At 40.2% G+C, this 20,909-nt stretch overlaps 2 protein-coding genes across 4 annotated transcripts in view; one reads left to right on the top strand and one right to left on the bottom strand.

Moving 5' to 3' along the window:
* Positions 1-1,397: 1,397 nt before the first annotated feature.
* SREK1IP1 (SREK1 interacting protein 1) lies at positions 1,398-17,023 on the bottom strand. Of its 2 annotated transcripts, none has more exons than XM_081317839.1 (5): positions 16,967-17,023; positions 10,501-10,548; positions 4,699-4,839; positions 4,445-4,523; positions 1,398-2,659 (listed from the first exon to the last, which is right to left on the bottom strand). In XM_081317839.1, exons 1-5 carry the CDS (start codon positions 16,977-16,979, stop codon positions 2,470-2,472), a joined length of 471 nt encoding a protein of 156 aa, XP_081173965.1. In that variant the 5' UTR covers positions 16,980-17,023; the 3' UTR covers positions 1,398-2,469. The 2 variants fall into 2 exon arrangements, with proteins under 2 accessions (XP_081173965.1, XP_081173966.1); XM_081317840.1 differs by having other exon boundaries at positions 4,699-4,836; positions 16,967-17,014.
* A 1,193-nt stretch (positions 17,024-18,216) lies between these two features.
* Positions 18,217-20,909, top strand: part of CWC27 (CWC27 spliceosome associated cyclophilin) — a 138,136-nt gene continuing 135,443 nt past the window's right edge. For both annotated transcript variants that reach the window (XM_081317837.1, XM_081317838.1), the window contains exon 1: positions 18,217-18,811. In XM_081317837.1, coding sequence (XP_081173963.1) covers positions 18,770-18,811 — 42 coding nt within the window. In that variant the 5' untranslated portion in view covers positions 18,217-18,769. The remainder of the gene's footprint in view (positions 18,812-20,909) is intronic.

Here is a 20,909-nt window from a genome sequence, read left to right on the forward strand (position 1 = left end):
ATTTGATCTCTGAGAAAATAAAGTTGTCCGCTTTCATTGGCTTTGATCTCTCTGAATAGAGATACTGCTAATATATGGTTTGGTTTATTTACTTTATGGCTTTTGTTAGCTGTTCAGAATCAAGTATTTGATACGGGCAGCCATATAAGCCTAATGAATAATAGATCTCTAAGATACTGTCAGGGCTCACAAATAGTGTGTGAAACCAGACAACTGGAACCGCATGCTGTTTAAGATTAAATTAAGCAAATTGTTGGGGGGGGGGAACCCACCTCCCTCATTATTTTATGTAAGGAGCTCGCCTTTTCTTGGGCCAATGATTAGCTGCCAGTCACTCTTGGCTTATACATTTCAGCAATGGATTCTGATAGCAATATATAGCAATATCATGGTTGCTGTTAGTGACAGAATACTGTAGAGTATTTGCCTAACCACAATGATAGTTTAGTATCTCAAAGAAGCAATTTGCAAGAATAAATACAACATGAACAAAATCTCTCATGTTTTACTGACAGCCATTTTTTTCTCCTATATTTTCTTGTGTGTGTATATAGTGGCAGTGCGGACTTCATTAATTTAAGCACCATCTGTCTAACAAAACTCACTGATCAAGTCAAATCCTACCCACATCACTATTTGTTCCATTATTTGTTCCATGGATGAAACGGGATTCTTCCTTTATATTAGAAATAGTCAAGCAATATGTAGAATAGAGCAATCCTACTTTCAATTCTCAGGACAAAATTACAGGTTTGTGAAGTTTCATTATGTTTGTGTGTGTAAGCAACAAAACAATACTACTTATGTCTGATAATGCAGGGATGTCCAGGAAGGTAAGCATTAATTTCTACCATTTAATTCAAAGATTTTTTTGTCAGTAGAGGGGTCTTATTTTAAATTCCTGAGCTATTTTTTATGAGTTCTTGCAGTGCCTGTCAATATTTAATACACACTTTGAAAGTTTAAGGGGTAGTGTTCTGTTTATAGGAAGCTGGATTCTCAGATATCTCTTGTCTGCGAACAGAAGAGTTGCTGGCCTATTGAGAATTATTTAATACAATACCATTAAGAATTAATTGCCACAATATTACTAACTGCCACTCAACCAAGTTTGAAGAGCAAATGTTCTCAAAAAGCTATGTACTTCAAAGCACCTTTCCCCCTTTTAATCTAACATGCTGCATCTAATAAACTTATTTACCTAGCCCTTATGTATATATTGTCAAGATAACTTTTTAATACTGTATCTGCAACTTTTACTCTGAAATGGCATACTGCAATATCATATAAACAGCCTCAAAACAAATGAGGCAAAACTATTAAAAATATTGAAGGTATTTCCCTCCACTGCTTCTCACACCATTTTTCCAGTGGAAAAAAGAAGCACTTGGTGATAAAAGAATGACCTTTTTTATTTTTTAGCAAACTAAGCACAATAAAGCAATCATTTAGCTTACAAATTCAATCAGGTTTACTTCTTTGGTCCAACAAAAAGTATATACTGTTTTTTCATCTATACAAATAAATGGCAAGAAACAACATGAAAATAAAAAAGCAGCATAAAAATAGTTTTCATCTTTCGTTTCAAGTGGTCAAAACATAGGATTTTTTACTAGAAAAAAATCACTTGGTGCTTAAAAATCTATGTCCACTTTGCTCATTTAATTCCCAATATTTATTCTTAAATACAAACTTACATCCTGATCCGGAGATGCTTCTACCATGTGTACCTATAATATACTATAGCAATCTTTCAACATCTTCACTCTTTTTATTCCATGCTATACACTTCTAAGAGTAATCAGTTCTGGAATCATCAGCGTATAACTAACAATGATTTTATGCTTCTAAGTTTTCTAAGATACATACATCCTTCTAGTTTTACTAAAAACGTATAAAAGGACATGTATCTTAATAACAGAACACAACGACAAAGCATTTCCATGGGACAGAAGAAAAGAGAATTGAAAAACGGAAAATTACTGGTTCCATGCTCTGCTGGTTTCTACTGAAGTGGAACTTCTCCAGCTGTTCCCAGTTAAGGGACATAAATGCCTGCTATGGAATTGGGTGTTTTTTCTTCTCATTCTGGGACCTATAATGGAAATAAATGGGATCTGGAATCTGCGGAACAGCAGTCTCTTGCAGGTGCCCATTGATTATCAGAAGTGTTAAAAGACCATAGGACGTTACTACTAAAATTACCGGATTTTGTTTGTGAATAATTTGGAATCGTTGAGAGATTAAAATCTTAAAAATAACAATTACTTAACATTTTAATCTCTCAATTTTCAATCATGAAGTACAAATAGTGACACCTATAAAGGAGAATGAAAACCTTAATTCCCCCGCCCCACAAAAAAAAGTTTAAATACAAAGATACGTTTAAAATAAATTATCAAGGAGTATGTATCTTATGGTATTATAATTTGAACTAGGATTGACGTAAATCAACCTAAGTCTTGTTTTTCAATCATTGCTAGAAGAATCTGAACTATCAGAAGATGAATCTTTTCCTCTTTTGTGTTTTTTTCCTCCCTTTTTGTGATGTTTTCTTTTCTTAGATTTATTCTTTTTCACTTTCTTCTTTTCTTTTTTATGGGATTTCTGCTTTTTTGATTTAGGTTCATCGTCTTCTGTGATGCTTGAAGAATGAGATCTATGAAACATAGGATTATAAATACAGTTTATGATGTAATTAAAATACTAAATAGAGTGAAAAAATTGGAAATACATACAACTTCTGGTAAATATAATTACTCTAGCTAAATACACCAAAGAGACTTTTCTCAAGTTCTATAGCCTTTTATTCTAATATAGTTTTTGTCTATTTGAGAAAGGGGACAGTATATTAATAGGGAATTAATTTTCTGAAAGGCATCACCCATATAGGAGATAGAAATTCTATAGGTTCAGATAACTAAGGTTTATAGACAAAAAAATATTTAAAAGAAGAGCAAAAACAAAGGAAACATGTTAAGTATAGATGCACTAAATAAAACAGAGGAGAAATGGAGCAGAGAACAATCTAGCTACCTCTAACTGAATTCTGAAAAAGCAGTAGTGGCCAAAATTGTGGAAACCTATTGGGAAAAATGTACAGTAGAAATGCCACCTTTGGTTAAGTTTCCACCAATTTTTCTTCTAATTTCTTTATAACTGTAGCCTTGTTCACTTAATAATACTATTTTACATCGCTTTCTGGGCAACCAGTCAACTCTTTGCACCATTACTTTAATTTTATTACGTTTTACAAGCTCACTAAATGAAAGGAAAAAAAACCCCAACCAACTTGATAGCGATCACATAACACACTGACAAATGTCCTCCTCTCAGCTTCATTACATGACATCAATAACTGAATCCTGATCTGATTGGCTCATTGCCAAAACAAGATGACACCTGATTGGCTCTCTAAACACTCATGCTCATTGGCTACAATCAGATGAAGAAAAGCTACCTGATATCAACCTAAGCAAGTTGTTTCCTTTTTGTGGTTAATTGGCTATAACGTTTCATAGAATACAGTACAGATAATTGAAGAAACTTTGTTGCATTACATTCTTAAGTAATTATCTTTCCATTTATATATAATTTTATGGTACTACTCCAAAAAAAAGTGGTGTTATTAGCCATCAAACCTCAAAAATAGTTTTCCCAAAAGGTTTCCACAATTTTGGCCGCTACTGTAAAAAAGTTTAAAACTACTTTATTTGTAGTAAATCTAAGAGTTGCATCCAGACTCATATAGATAGCATTCTAATGAATCTGTTCTATAAATTCACACATTGTGCTTAAACTATGATTTATAGCTTGATTAAACATGGTCTCAATGTACAATAGCTAGTTTCCTACAACCACATTATGGCTTAAATATAGCCTTGCCCAAAACAATGTTTTTGGGCTACCCAAAACAATGTTCTTTTTTGGATTGTTTCCCCAGCTAAGCAGAAAACTGAGAAACTTTTCAGTATGTTTCCTTTTTTTTCTTTTATTATTGTCTGATTTGCCAGGGCATCATCATCATATGCTTTTAGCAATTTGACTATAGTTAGTCCTCGACCTACGACCACAATTGAGCTCCAAATTTCTGTTGCTAAGCAAGACAGTTGTTAAGAGTGTTTTACCCTATTTTACAACATTTCTTGCCACAGTTGTTAAGTAAATCAGTGCAGTTGTTAAGTTAGTAACACAACTGTTAATGAATCTGGCTCCATTGATTTCCCTTGTCAGACGGTTGCAAAAGGTGATCCCTTGACCCCTGGGACACTGCAACCATCATACATATGAGTCAGTTGTCAAATGTCTGAATTTTGATCTTGTACCACGGGGATGACGCAATGGTCATAAATCACTTTTTTTAGTGCCTTTGTAACTATAGATGATCACTAAACGAACTGTGGTAAGTCAAGGACTACCTAAACTTCTATCTCAGCTTTGCTACCTTTTTCTTGATTTCTTTAATTTTGATTTTTCCTTGCTCTTCTTTTGGTTCTTTTTCTTTTCTTCTTCATCAGGAATGCCTGTAAATTAAGAGAGATTACCATCTGGCTTTATGGACTGATTGCAAAGATAATTGAAAAAGATCATTCTTTCCTCTGGCAGATATCCTGATAGCATTGTTAAGAGCCCAGTGTTAAGGGAAAAAAAAATACAAAAGAAAAACAACAAAGACAAATATAAGGTGATCAAACTTACCCTGTTTTTCTGGAACGACATGAAGTTTCTCCAGCTCCTCTTCCTCACTCTCTTCACTGCTTGTGCTACTCACATCTAAAACAATGTCTCTTTTGGGATCTACACGGAGAAAGTTTCGGCACTCAAATGTCAGATGACCTGCTAAAGTAAAGTTTGAGAAAGGAAGAGAGATTTTAAGAAAAACAAACAAAAAATAGTACAATTGACTATTTGCTGCTCAGCAAGCAAGTAAAAAAAACAACTCAGGAAATTTTAATTTATTCTCCAAAAGTTTTGGCCCTTTAAAAGAATGGCATATTATTAAAGCTGTGTTGCTTCTTGGTTTAAAAGACCAAAAGTAAAGTCTTCTTCTACTCAAGCTCATTTCCTGGTATCTATATAGATACATCCAGGTAGTTTTTCTTAGCAACAAAGCTTAACACTGAAAATATTTTCATTTCCATTTTTCACAGCAGATATGGCAGTTTCTTCAGGGTTAATAACATGGAAGCTATTGTATTTTAAGCTGGTGTGGTTTACAGTAGAGCATAGAGTAAAACTTTAGCTATAATAAACATAATGGAAAGAAAATATAACTTTGTTGTAACATCTTTTCTCAGAAATTCACTTAATTTGATTTTGGTAAAAAAAGTATGGACGCTATTAATTTAAATCAGTATAAGTGCAAAAAATTCTTCTAATATGTATTATGGAATGGGCAGCTATAATTTTTATGAAATAAGTAGAAACATAAAATTTTGTATATGAAAATATAAAGAAATTCAAAAAGGTTAATACGAAATATTTTCCTGTCTGTTTTTTAGTTATAAACCAAGAGTCAAATAATAAAAAAATCCATAAACATATTCCTTTTTTCCTTTTAATATGCCTCATATCAACACTTCACATACCATTAGCCATTGAAGACATTAATAGAATGCAAACTAGCTCAAAATACTGTTCAGAAACACTTGCAGAGGTATAGAAATAATGCTAAACATTTAGATTTTAGATTTAGATTTTATTAGATTTATATACCACCCTTTCCCGAAGGACTCAGGGTGGTTTACAGGGCATTTTAAAATCACATCAATATAAAATACAAAGTTAAAAGAGAATTAAAAGATTAAATTATCCCTGAAAATAAAACCCCAGTTAAAATTCTCAGCCTGGATCAGAGAGCTCAAAGAGCCAAGTCTTCAGGTCCCGGCGGAATGAGCGTAGGTCAGGGGCAGTCCTGAGCTCTACGGGCAGCTGGATCCAGAGGGCAGGTGCACCCACAGAAAAGGCCCTCTCCCTGGGTGTTATCCGCCGGCAATCTTTTACCGGCGGCACCCTGAGAAGACCCTCCCTCTGCGAGCGCACTGGACGAAGGGAACTTGATGCTGGCAGCAGGTGTTCCCTCAAATATCCCGGACCCAAGCCATTTAGGGCTTTATAGGTTATCACCAGCACTTTGAATCTCACCCGGAGAGCAACCGGAAGCCAATGCAGCTCACGGAGTAGAGGTGTTACATGGGAGTATCGGGAGACCCCCATCACAACTCGCGCGGCCGCATTCTGCACCAGTTGTAGTTTCCGAATGGTCCTCAAGGGCAGCCCCATGTAGAGAGCATTGCAATAGTCTAAACGGGAGGTCACGAGCGCATGAGTGACTGTGCGTAGGGCATCTCAGTCCAGGTAGGGTCGCAACTGGTGCACCAGGCGAACCTGGGCAAAAGCTCCCCTGGTCACGGTTCGTATATGATCTTCAAAATTGAGCCGTGAGTCCAGGAGGACGCCTAAGTTGCGAGCCCTATCAATGGGGGGTAACACTTCACCCCCCCATCATTAAAGGTGGAATAGTTTGGTTAGCCCGAGATGCCGGTACGCAAGGCCACTCAGTCTTGGCAGGATTGAGACGAAGCCTGTTTCTTCCCATCCAGACCTGGACCGCCTCCAGGCAACGGGACATCACGGCGAGGGCATCACTGGGTTGGTTTGAGGTGTAGAAAAAAAGTTGGGTATCATCAGCGTACTGATGATACCCCACCCCGAAACCACGAATGACCTCGCCCAGCGGCTTCATTTAGATGTTGAACAGGAGGGGCGAGAGAACCGACCCCTGAGGGACTCCACAAGCAAGAGGCATTGGGGTGGATCTCTGCCCTCCCGTCAACACTGACTGCGAGTGGCCCAGGAGATAGGAGAACCACCGTAAAATGGTGCCTCCCACTCCCAGCCCCCTGAGACGTCGCAGTAGGATACCATGGTCGATGGTATCGAAAGCTGCTGAGAGATCTAATAGGACTAGGACAGAGGAGCAACCCCTGTCCCGAGCCCGCCAGAGATCATTCACCAGCGCGACCAGTGCCGTCTCCGTGCTGTGCCCGGGCCTGAAACCCGATTGGTACGGGTCCAGATAATCAGTTTCCTCCAGGAACAGAGGAAGCTGTTGTGCCACCACGCTCTCAACAACCTTCGCCAAAAAGCGAAGGTTGGAGACTGGACGATAGTTATTTAAAACAGCCGGGTCCAGGGCAGGCTTTTTGAGGAGTGGTCTCACCACCGCCTCCTTCAAGGCGGCGGGGAAGACACCCTCCTTCAAGGAAGCAGTTATTACTGCCTGGAACCAGTCTCGTGTCCCCTCCCGAGCCGCATAAACCAGCCAGGAGGGGCACAGATCCAACAAAAAAGTGGTGGAGCTCAGCCTCCCCATGATCCTGTCCACATCATCAGGGGAAACAGGATCGAACTCAGTCCAGATAACATGCTCAAGACCGTCCGATTCCTCCACGTCAAAGTCCACCCAGTCAGAGTCCAAACCGGCCCGGATCTGAGCAATTTTGTCCGTCAGATGATGACTAAACTCCTCGGCCCGTCCCTGTAAGGGATCCTCCCTCATCTCCTGGTTAAGAAGGGAGCGAGTCACCCTAAACAAGGCGGCCGGGCGATTATCTGCGGACGCGATGAGGGCGGTGAAGTAGTTAGCCCTCGCCGTCCTCATCGCAGCAAGATAAGACCTTATAAAGGTTCTTAACTGCAATCGGTCAGATTCGGAACGGCTGGACTTCCAACTGCTCTCTAGACCCCATCTCCGACGTTTCATCTCCCGGAGTTCCACAGAAAACCATGGAGCCCAACGGGATCTGCGTCGGGTCAGAGGTCGCAAGGGTACAACACAGTTGAGTGCTTCAGTGGCCGCCCTTTCCCAGGCATCCACCAAGACATCAGCTGGGCTGTGAGTGAGGGCGATAGGTATAGACCCAAGCGCCATCTGGAACCGTTCAGGGTCCATTAGGCGCCTGGGGAGGAACCATCTAGTTGGTTCCGCCGCCCAGCAGCGGGGGGTGGCATAACGGAAGACCAGTCGCAGGAGATGATGGTCGGACCATGACAGGGGAGTAGCAACCGGTAAACCACCTCCCAAATCATCCAACCATTGTCCAGACAGGAACACCAGGTCGAGAGTGTGACCCCCCACGAGTCGGGCCTTGAATTACCTGGGTCAGGTCCATGGTCATCATGGAGGCCATGAACTCCCGGGCTAGTTCCGATGACCCTCCCAGGGAAGGTAGGTTGAAGTCACCCAGCACTATGAGTCTGGGGAACTCCACCGCCAACCCTGAGAGGGTGTCGAGCAGCTCGGGCAGAGTTGTTGCCACACAGCTGGGCGCCAGGTATGTAAGCAACAAGCCCATCTGAACCCGAGAACCACATCTCAGGAGGGACTCACTCCCACCAATCTGGACAATGGTGGTCTCCCGCGGACATAAACTCTCCCTGATAACCGCCACCACCCCACCGCCCCTACACTGAGCCTGTGGCTGGTGTAGCACACGGAAACCTGGGGGGCATAACTCAATCAGAGGGACTCCTCCCTCTGAGCCCAACCAGGTTTCCGTAATGCATGCCAGATCCGCGCGTTCCTCCTCGATCAAGTCTCGAATGAGGGGAGCCTTATTAACAACGGACCTGGCATTAAGGTAAACCAGCCTGAGCTCAGGGGCCTGATCACCCTCACCCCCGGGTAAAAGGGTGCTAATCGGAGGGTCGGAGCGCGTCACCGCTCGCAAGCAGCGGGGGCGCGATCCCGGATGTTGATATGGCCCTCCGTGCACACATCTGCTGCCATTCCCTATCGTCGTGGGGATTTGAAGTCCCACCCCAGTACACACAGAACCAGCAGCTTCTCCCCTCAACCCTATCCCGCCGGGACCCCTCTTAGGCCCAGACTGAGTACTAATTAAAAATTCCCTCCCCATCCTACTATCCCTCCCCTTCCCTAATCCTTTAAAATACCCAGCTAAAAAATGTATCAGGGGCCTCTTAATTTACCGATACGTGTATACACACAAAACCTATCCTTACACCAAATAAGGTCAATCATATCTTAAACAAAATTGATTTATTTTTTTAAAATCCTTTATATCCCGCCCTTCTCCGAAGACTCAGGGCGGCTTACAATCTAAGCACAATCAATGTGCTTAGCAATAGCCTTCATTTTATGTATATGCCTGCTTATTAGGGCTTTCACACACACCCCAAGTGGCATTATTACAAAGTCAGCTTATTGCCCCCAACAATCTGGGTCCTCATTTTACCTACCTCGGAAGGATGGAAGGCTGAGTCAACCTTGAGCCTGGTGGTATGCGAACCTGCACTAATTGCAGGCAGCTGGTGTTACTTAAGGAGGCATTAGCCCACTGCTCCACCAAGGCTAATCAGCTTTAGCTCCATATAGCATCATTCAATTTAAAATTAAATCAAGCACTAATAAAAGAATGAAAGATATATAATTATGAGAGAATAGTCATGATAACCGTCATAATCTAAGATCCAAATTTGGTGAAATTTCCTTCTGCTTAAAACTACAGTAGTTTGACTTGTTCAATATAGGTCTGCAAGAAGTTCTTTAAAACATAATTTTTTAGCTCTGAAATGATTACAGGATCTACAAAAGTTGTCTCATACATCCATTGGTGGTGTTTATCAGCAAAAACTACATAATTTGCATAATGTTTCCTTCAGTTATATATGTTCAAAGTAAATACATACTTGCACTAAATAATAAAGGCTAACATATATATTTATTACTGTGTTGTTGGCAAGGCTATTATGTATGGTTCTTTGTAATAGATTAGGTTGACAAGCTTGTTCAACCTATTATGTTCTACCCTAGCAGATTCTCCAGTTCTTTGGACAGAATGTTTTTGTTTTAAATAAGTTTTAGGTCACTTATTTCAAGATCGGCAAACTACTATGAGGACTACAATTCCCATCACTCTTTCCACTGCTTATGCAGACTAAGGATAATTTAGCAAAGAACCCATTACCTTCACCATTTGAAAAAGAAAGTACACCTCTTTGAATTCTATGATTTTACGTATCAAAACGTAATAAAAATCATCTGGTCCTTAGCAATTCTTAAAAGTAGGCAATACAACCTCATATAAACAAAAATGCAAAACAGATTATCATTATACCATGCCATCATTTATTTTACAAAAAGAAAGCCAACACTACTATGTCTTGATTAGTAAAACCATAGAACCACTTAGTGATATAAAGATTGGAAAAAATCATTCGTCTGTTGATTGATTTTTAGTGTGGCGCTTGACCCATAAGCAACTGAAATTCACTTTTCCCTTCTTTCCTTCAGTATGTTGAATTTCAATACTCTTTATTTCCTTATCAAGCACAAAACTACAAAATCAGCCAAAAAAATGAATGTTTTCCAGTTCCCCTACAATTGCTGCTGATAATACAAGTGACACATTGCAAGAAGACTCATTCCAACCTGTTCATTTTCAGAACTGTATCTTCATCTTTGTAGATACTTACGATAGCCACATTTCTTACATCCTGCCCTGATATTATCCTTATTTCCACCTAAAAAGCCAAGCAGATTTCTTATTAGTTTACAGAGATTTTAGAAATATTCAATGTACAGGAAACTTATTAATGTAACAGACCCAAGAATAATTTTGTAAAAAAAATTTTATACATTTTTTAAAATTTTCTCATATTACATTCACATATTTGAAAATCAACGTGGTGGCTGAGTAGTAGTAATTCAATTACACAGATATCATTAGTACAGATTTCAAATTGCTACCATAAATATTTCCTCTCTTTTTCCCTTCATATATACTGTCTATTTGTAAATTAAAAAACAAGTTTTATCCTATCCATCACATAGAAAATAACTTTCTTACATATATCCATAGTTTTTAGTTTACACATATTCTAATTGTTTTAACATACAATCTTTTAGACCAGACATGTCAAACACAAGGCCCGGGGGCCGGATCCGGCCCACAAAGTGGTTTCATGTGGCCCACAAAGCCATCCTGGAAACAGTGAGGGAACGGCCCCCACTGCCTTGGCCCTGGCCCAGAGACCCTCCTTCTGCCAGAGACCCTCAGATCTGTCCCACTCCTGCCCAGGCCCCCATAGGCACCCTTGATGTGAACAATGTAGAGCTAGCCACGCCCACCCAGTAGGCCATACGCACTCTAGCCATGCCCACCCAGTAGGCCATGCCCACCCGGCCCCGAGGGCAACCGCAATGCTGATGCGGCCCTCAATGAAATTGAGTTTAACACCCGTTTTAGACAATCAATGACCTAATAGATTCTTCAATTTTAATTTCCACTAACATTTAGATTTAACGTTTGATATTTATCATTCCCAAGATTTTTAGGATACTCCCAATTCATCTATCACCATTCCTCACAAAATCTAATATTCAAAATACACATCCCACTTACTTAACTTCTCACCCTCTATGTCAACAAGGATACAATATGATATCCTTCCTTTTTGCTAATTTTCAGTTGTTTTTTTAAGTAGTAATCAAAATTTCTTTTTATTTCAATATTTAATGCTTCCTCTCTTCCTCTTTATATCTGCTATCTCTTGCTTAAACTGATAATTTTCGTGGCTCAGTGGGTTAGGACGCTGAGCTTGTCGATCAGGTCAGCAGTTTGGCGGGTCGAATCCCGAGTGCCGCGTAACAGAGTGAGTGCCTGTTAGTCGTCCCAGCTTCTGCCAACCTAGCAGTTCGAAAGCACGTAAAAATGCAAGTAGAAAAATAGGAACCACTACGGTGGGAAGGTAACAGCGCTCCATGCACCTTTGGCGTCTAGTCATGCCAGCCACATGACCACGGAGACGTCCTTGGACAAGCGCTGGCTCTTCAGCTTTGAAACGGAGATGAGCACCAGCCCCTAGAGTTGGAAACGACTAGCACGCATGCACGGGGGAACCTTTACCTTTACCTTATAGACCTATTTATTACTTTCAACAATAGGTTTTTAGCTTATCTACATTATTCACCTTTACATGACCTTTATGCACAAATCAATATTCAAATTACCTATCAGTATTTATACTGCTAAATTTTAATGACCAAATTTTTTATCTCAGTTCATAACAATGTCTTGTGTTCAACATACACCTTATCTATTTAAGTACATTCTGTTTCAGATTACAATAAGATGGTTGAAACTCCATTCTTCTTGAGTCTTATTCTAGCTTTTTTCCTTTGCCAAATCATCTTCCATGTCCTTGTTTTTGGGTCATTGAACCAATCTCCTTGTAATATCATGTATATTAATTGATATTGGCAAAACCATCCGATTGCCATTTTTTGAGAGGACTTGTAGATCTAGTGGGTCATCTCTTTATTCTTCCATGTCGACATAGTTGTTCTGAATTGTTTGTCTTCTCATCCAACTGTTCCTTTTTCTAGATCCTCTAATTCCTTTTACTTTTCCCAGGTTGTTAATGTCTTTTCTGGATTTTCAAATATCAATATTTGTTTAATAGGAGATTCTTCTGTCATAGTACTTGAATGTTTCATTTTTTCTATTGTATTTTGTATAGATTATTCTTTGTGGTCAAAGTTTGGGCTTTCATATCTGGGCTGTCTTCTTGTTCCTTCACATAGCCTCTTAGTATTTCATTGGTTGTGGTAAGAATTTGGATTAGTGTTTTTAACATAGCAAGAGTTTGTTGATCTTCATCTTTAAGTAAATTTTGTTTCTGGTCTTCTTCCATGTTGGTATTTTAAACTAAAGGCTTTACACTTAGAAAATCCAAAAGAAAGAATTTTTTTTCTAGATAGGGAACACAAAGCCTTTCACAGCTGTTGTTTCAAATTTCTCAAAGTTATGTATCTTATCTATTTCCCTGGGCAGTCAGCCAGGCCCCTTTTAAAGTTTCCCTTTGAGTCCCAAAGTTGTCTTAATCTTCAGTTTTTCTTTCTTTTTCTCATAAGAATCTAGATTTCCAACAGAAGTAGACAATGAACAATAGGAAATAAAAAAATCTTTCAATACATGCTTTGAGAAATAAAGTTCCAATTGGGATTCAGTTATTTTTCAACGTTTAAAACGCCCCTGGGTATTTAGTCACCGCTCTTTCTGGAGGGAGGGCTGAAATCCCCCTTCCCTCACCGCAAGGGGGAAAATGCTTAGCAGCTTAAGGAGGTACAGAAAGTAATTAGGGTGTAAAAGAGGTAGATCTCACCCAGTCTCTTCTGCACTGCTTTAAGAGTTGCCTGGTGGAAAACGTGACTTCAGCTGTTCATAGCCTAGGGACGAGCCATAAAGGCCAGTCCTTTCGTCCGCCGGTTTGGAGGGATCGCCAGGTCCAACGGGAGAGTTGCGGCTCTCCCGTGATCCAGCGAACGCCCCTCCTTGCTGGTCACCTCTTCAGGGCGACTTTCGGCCCTTTTCAGGGACTCCCAGCGATGCGAAACTGGATGGGGGAGAGCAAGTCTCCCAGCCATCCATAGCGGCTGCGTGACAAACCAGAAGTCATAGTTTTGTAAATTTTACCTTCCCATACAGTGCATAATAAAAATAGCAGCCACCTACAATTACAATGGTTGGTGCCAAATTGTGACTTGTTACACTGATCTCATAAATTAATCTCGGAGCCAGGTATGTTTCTTAAATAAAATGTTGATACTGGGCTTGCAGCATTTTTATGTAAATTACGTTCTACAACACAGGACCCCTTTTTCTACATTAGACTGTTTGGCAGAATTAAGCTGCCTTTTCTATTTGCAATTCACATGAAATTATACATTGACAGTGCTATTTCCAGGCAAATATGGCACAATACAACAATAAAACCATAAAAACCTGAAGCAATGTGTAAATTACTGTTTCCTAGCAACGTATAGAACATCTGGAGCTGATGAGCTCTGGTTGACATAAAACAGGAACAACCACAATTATAAAGAATTTGGCAAACAACTAACATGTGAATTAAAAGAGAACAAGATATCCTCTCATCCTGAAACTATTATATTATTATATATTATTATATTTATTATTTTTAAAAATCAGTAATGGTATACACAGAAAGTACATTTAGGCATTCACTCAAATATAATACAAAAACAAAAGATCAATGCTTGAACCACCCTCATTTACATAATATTTTTTCAAAAAAACCTTAACTACATGAATCTATTTCTCCATAAATTATAAGATCCAGATGTGAATAAAAGAATTGTGTTCTGGCTTCCAAGTTTACTTGGAAGATTAAAAAGAGTTGACTTATTATATCCAATGACCATCTTGAGAGCTGACAGAATATAAGTTACATGGATACTGAAATAGACTTGCTTTATATGTAAAAAGTGTAAATAGCTTTTCCCAGTGCAGTAGCTTTCAAATACTGAACTATATGTCCAATATTTTCCATAGCTAGCTAAGCCATTATTTATTTATATCCCACCTTTATTTTTATAAAACTCAAAGTGAACATACCTAATCCTTTTTCCTCCTATTTTCCTCACAACCACCACCCATGTGAGGTGAGAGGAGGTGGGGTGCTTTCATGCCTAATGCAGGACTAGAACTCTTGTCTCTAGATCAGTTTATCCTGGTGTCTTAACCACTAGACCAAACTGGTTCTATTGATAAAATATGTCCATTAGGACTCAGATAAAATATGTCCATTAGGACTCAGATATTTGACGTGGTGGCTCAGTGGGTTAGGACGCTGAGCTTGTCGATCAGAAGGTCGGCAGTTTGGCGGGTCGAATCCCGAGTGCCGCGTAGCAGAGTGAGTGCCTGTTACTCGTCCCAGCTTCTGCCAACCTAGCAGTTCGAAAGCACGTAAAAATGCAAGTAGAAAAATAGGGACCACTACGGTGGGAAGGTAACAGCGTTCCGTGCGCCTTTGGCGTCCAGTCATGCCGGCCACATGACCACGGAGACGTCCTCGGACAAGCGCTGGCTCTTTGAAACGGAGATGAGCACCAGCCCCTAGAGTTGGAAACGACTAGCACGCATGCACGGGGGAACCTTTACCTTTACCTTTTTATTTGAGGTCTAAAAACTGCTGGGAGGGCTATAATAAATCTAGTACATTCTTCCACTTCTTATTCAGCATCAGATAGGAACTGGAGGAGAAAGAAAATCAGGCAAATATTGTTTTTCAATGGGTAAGACCTTCCTAGTTAGAAAACCACTGACCAGGTACATTTAATTTGCTGCACCTGCCTGTTTTCATTAGATAATCCTTTTCTAACTCTTTTTTGTCTTAATTGTTTTCTTTTAAAATATTTACTTTTATAGCGGCTTTATTATTCATAAGCCTACATGATACATATGCACTGAAGGGCACAACATAAATGTTAAATTAAATTGCATCTTTATTGTCTCAATGAAAGAACAGGAAGAAAGCAGCATCCATCTCCGCCTTGTAGCATCTCCATGATCATATGATCAAAATTTGGATGCTTTGCCAACAAGCAAGTCAATGGAGGAAGCTGGATTTGCTTAACAACTGCATGATTCACTTAACAACTGCAGTGATTTGTTTAACAACAGTGGCAAAAAGGTCATAAAACAAGGTACAATTCACTTAACTGTCTTGCCTAACGAGAGAAATGTTGAGGTCAATTGTTGTTGTACTGTACCTGTACTGTTATATATCCTGAATTCATCCTGGTGCTCTGTACTCTGGAAAGAATAACTGAACAGACCAATTCCTGCTTCTTCCTACTTCAATTTGTCATATGTTTACAAAATGCCATAGTATGTAAATTTATAGAGTATCAAACAGGAAGTATATTAAAGAATACTCTAAAATATATAATATGCCAAATATTAATATTTAACCATCTGGATAAGTAACAGAATATAAAATTGAAAGTAGAAACTTGCGATCTTGGACTTTATAATACTAGAATGACTAACAACTTTATTTTTAAATTGAGTTACAACTTTTTAACCTTTTAATTAAAATTGTAATTAAAACCTTGCATTTTAAGTTTGTTAATGCAAAATGTAAATATAAACAAACAGAAGGTCAACAGACTTTCAGGATTTTCATTACGCCAAAATATTTATTTATTTATTTATTGATTGATTGATTGATTTGATTTGATTTGTATACCGCCCTTCTCCCTAAGGACTCAGGGCGGTGAACAGTGACATAAATGTCAAAATGCACAAATACAGAACATTGAAAATAAATTAAGCCCTACTGCCCAAATGTAGAAGATAAATTAAAACCACAATTAAAATTAAACCCCTCAGACCAGACTGGATTGCTTAAATAGATATGGTTTGCTTATTCATGGTTTATCATTTGTATAATTCCAGTTACTATGGTTTATAAACTGTTTGATGGTTTACTAGATACGTGATGGATCCACTTTGGCTATTCTCCCAAATGCAAAGCAGAATAGGATTGGTCTATTGACCAATCTATATAGACTTACATAGACCAGTGTTTCTTACACTTTTCACCCTCAGACCTTTCCACTTTTAAAAATTATGGAGGACCCCCCCCCAAAAGCTTTGATTTGCATGGGTTATATTTATCAATATCTACAGTGTTAAAAATAAAATGGACTCATTTGTAGATTTCTAAATCGTGTAAAAATGACATTAAATATGTTAGATATTAACATCCAATAAAATATTTTTCATGGAAAACACCCTATACCTTTAACAAACAAAAAATAGTAAGTGTAATTGTTTTAAATGTTTGCAAATATCTTCAGCATCTGGCAAATAATGTTGATGTCGCGGAGTCCCCAGGGAGTCCCCGGACCACCCTTATAAGAAACGCTGACCGCGACTCAACTAAGCCCAGGCTTAGAGAGTTAAGCAACCCCAGCTTAGACGGCCATCGAGACGCGGACGAATTAATTCAAGACGACTGTTTTTCAGTCGTGCCTTCCTTGCTCGCACTCGTCTCCCAGACTCCTTTGGCAAAAGCCGCCGCCTCCACTCGCATCTTAACCCTACCGCCCCATCCCCTTTCGGCAGCTCACCTGGCAACGCCATGCGCCCAGCACAACCCACCCCCGCCTCAACTAACTCCGGTTCTCCGCTGGGGAACTTTGACCCGAAACGTGAAGGGCTGAACCATTATGCAGCCAAGATGAGGGGGGAGGTCCTTAAGGAAATAACTAAGAGGCAGGAAGGAGCAAAAGCCTTCCTTCCTGACTTGCTGGGAGAGGAAAGGAGGGCGCTTATCATTCGGCGTCTCTTTGTTGATTCCTGTCTGAAGGTTGTTCACTCCTATGGCAGAGACTACTTTTGCCGCCCCCACCCACTCCCACCCCCGGCAATATCAGAGTTTCTTTCTCCTGTGCCACTCCCAATAAAAGGCAATGGGCTGTCCTATTGATTGACAGCGCTTGGTCCAATGGGAATAAGCTAAGGTTAGTTTACTAAGAAAGCAGATTAGTTAATACACCAGTGCTCGGCATGTACTGTACTTTCCGTATGTATTTAGGTTGGAAGCCGGTTTTTGTAAAGCTTATTTTCTGCCTACTTGCTCGGAAAGTTAATGATACAAATCTGGGCGTCTGTCTTCTTGATCTTTCTAAAGCCAATTGAACTATAAACAGCCGCTTTTGCCCTCCGCTTATTTTGCTTTTGGGCCACCGAAAGACACCAGGTGCAAAAGGAGCGGTGGACTTGGTAGATACTATATCCAACCAAGGGTCGACCAAGACCAATAGAGCGTCCTTTCTCAGGGGAGGGGGGGGAAGGAAGAATACTGGGAGTTTGATGCACCTAACGCATCTGAATGGCACCCAATAGTCTCCCACTCGACTCTCAATGCTAGGCTGCCGTTGTGGATATATCCTCGTTGATTCTCCTGGCATTTGTCTGTTGTGGGGCATTTTCTTAAGTGCTGAGCAACTCTAAGCACGTAATGCGGGAAAACTCAGATGCAAATTATTTAAATTGATCTGGAATAGATAATACTGAACGTAGCCAGAAAAGCCGAGCTGTCGTCGGGATTTTCCAAGCTCAAATCGTGAAACACTTATCCCAAAGGTGTTTTTTTTCAAAAAGCAAATGGACTTTGTTTTTTCCTGAAGTCGTTTCGCTTCTCATCCAAGAAGCTTTTTCAGTTCATTTCTGAACTGAAGAAGCTTCTTGGATAAGAAGCGAAACGTCTTTAAGAAAAAAATCTAGTTGTCTTTTGAAAAAACACCTTCGGGACAACCATGACCTGAATGACTGAGAATCTTCATAGACACCTACGTGACTTAGAAACTGAATCCGGCGATCCTTGAACATTTCGCTCATATTCTTCCTCCGTAGGTCTTGCTCCTTTCCTTCAGTTCGGGGGATACGGGGTGGGACATGCAGATCAATTCAGAAAAGACTTTCCCACCTCCGTCTTTCGCGGTTGATGAGCCAACCTCTCTCAGCTGGATCAAAATAGTTACAGCAACGTTTCTAGTCGGACGATTATAGCCACTGCACAGCGGGTCATACTACTCGCTAAGATGTGAAGAGGGGGACCCTCCTAATACGGCGAAAAATTTGGTCCTACTGGGCCGCACTCAGCTGCGGTTAGTTCGTGGACGTTGCCCGAAATTCCGAGGCTATTTCTCCTTCTGTTCTTGAACAGAACATCAGAAGCCTGAGTTCTCTTGGTGGCGCTGTCCTCTGTCTCCCCCCAAGCCTAGAAATGAAGTCTTCCATGACCCAACATGGCGGGGGAAAGATCGCGCTGGAGTCCCAAATAGTCATTGAGGAGATTTCTCGCTCACCGGGTGGATGCTACGAGTGAGATATCCTCTCAAGGCAGCGGCTGTGTGGAAGTTTTCATCATGAGCAATATTTACATCCAGGAACCGCCAACCAACGGCAAGGTGAGAGTCCGTCCCTCATCTAAGGAGGAGCGTAGATATACCCAGTGCTTAATAACTGATTTAGTTTGAGTGGGAAGCATTGAAGTGCTTCAGTTTGTTGCGAATGTAGAAATTTAATATGCGATGTGTCTTAATTTGAAATTAATTGTATTAAATGCCTGCTTATTGCCCGAGTATACATTGGCTGGAACAGTGTGGCTTCAATCCAATATTGTGATATTAGGTTGAGTTCAGTGGGGTTTACTATAGAATAAGAATGTAAAGAATTTAGATTGAAACATCCCCAAGTAGTCAATGTTTGGGTAATGGCTGTGATAGGACTTAATACATATTAAAATGTGAGCCAAGGGAATTCTGTTTTCTCCAATGGCAGAAACCGTTTTATTTCCAACAAAAGACTGCAAAGGTTTTAATTAAGTTATGTGACTAAATAATGAAATTCTCAAAGCATTTGGAAGAAATGGAAGTTTGCAAAAACCATATACATCCATCATACTATTCCTTTTTTAGGTAAACACCCTAATGAAAAGAATGGAAAAGGAGTGAGAAATAGCATCAGATGAGCTCATTGACATCCGTTATCCATCAATGCTTTGGTCAATTTAGGTTCTCATATGCTGTTTTTACTATGATAGATGTGAATTGAAATTACCAGCCTTAGTTTTGTTACCTGTGGCACATGCAATATTTTCTTCTAATGATAAGGATAGCAAGAATCACTTTGGGCACATTTTGACTAATATAGAAGTGCTACCAAAGTTCAGGTGTACCTCAGGTTGATGTATTGAATTTTAGGATTTTCTGCTAACATTTAAGTACAGTACAGATAACACTAGGATTTTAGCATGGCATCTATGCCTCCTTTTGAAGTTTAGGAAACCATATTTTTTTAAGCCAAAGATGTTTGTTTCCTTTGATGTGCAAAACTAGCTTTTTCAGGGATAGGATGTGACTAATCAAACAAGGAGACTGTATTTTGAAATCCTTGATCAGTGTTAAGAAACAACCCCACAAATGCAACATATTTTATATAACAACAATACCATGTCTAACAAAAATAAAGCTTTTATTGCACATCAATGCTTTTACTTTCTGATACACCAATTATATATCAAATGTATATACCTGTATCCAGTGATGGGATTCAGATATGTGAACAACCAGTTCTCTGTGTGGATGCCGCTTCCGGAAGTCCATTCTGGGCCTGGGCAACAAAAAATTAGCTACCAGTTCTGTGGAAGTGGTATGAACCGGCTGAATCCCACCACTGTCTGTATCCTATATAAAGACTTGACACCCCCTGCTCCTGTTAATAAACACTTTCCTGCTTTCGTTCATGTTGTCAGGGAGTAAAAAATGGTTGCTGATTTGCTTCTGGATCAAATTCAAGGTGTCTGAGGCCATGTAATATCAATAAGAGATGGCATTGATTATTCTTGTGACTGCTTGTTTTTATTCTGAATAAGCTGAACCTTTTTCATGCAACTGAAAAATATTTTATGTCTTTGCTAAGAATGTAACAAAATGATATAGTCTAGAGCAGGGCTTTTCAACCAGTGGTACAGGTACCACCTGTGGTACATTGGCACCTGGCAGGTGGTACGCCACCATTCTAGAAAAGTGGTAGCGGGGGAGGGGAATGAGCTGAATCGGTGGCAGCACCGCACAAGCCAGAGCAAGAGATGGCTGGAGCTGCAGGGCTGTCAGGGCTCAGTGGAAGTGCCAGGATCAGTGCCAGGCTCCAGCTGGAGCTCGGCGCTGATCCTGGCGCTTCTGAGCCCAGAAGAAGCACCAGTCAGCTGGAATGTTGCAGCAGCTCCAGGGTCTTGTGATTTACATTCAGATGCTTGGCAACTGATTCATATTTATGACGGTCACAGTGTCCCAGGGTCATGTGTAGTGACCAAAACCTGCTGCAACCACCCAGCAGACCGGGGGGGGGGGAATAAAAACCAAATACACCCCCACCCCACCATGCCAATCCTCAACATAAATGCTCACAACAATGAAAACCTTGGACAGGAGGAAGAGTGCCGCCGGGCGGGTAAGCAGGTGTCTTGCTCAGCTGTGGCTTGGGGGGGCACTTTTTTCAGTGCCA

Source organism: Vipera berus (assembly GCF_964194415.1).
Source record: "Vipera berus genome assembly, chromosome: 2".
Classification (NCBI taxonomy): domain Eukaryota; kingdom Metazoa; phylum Chordata; class Lepidosauria; order Squamata; family Viperidae; genus Vipera; species Vipera berus.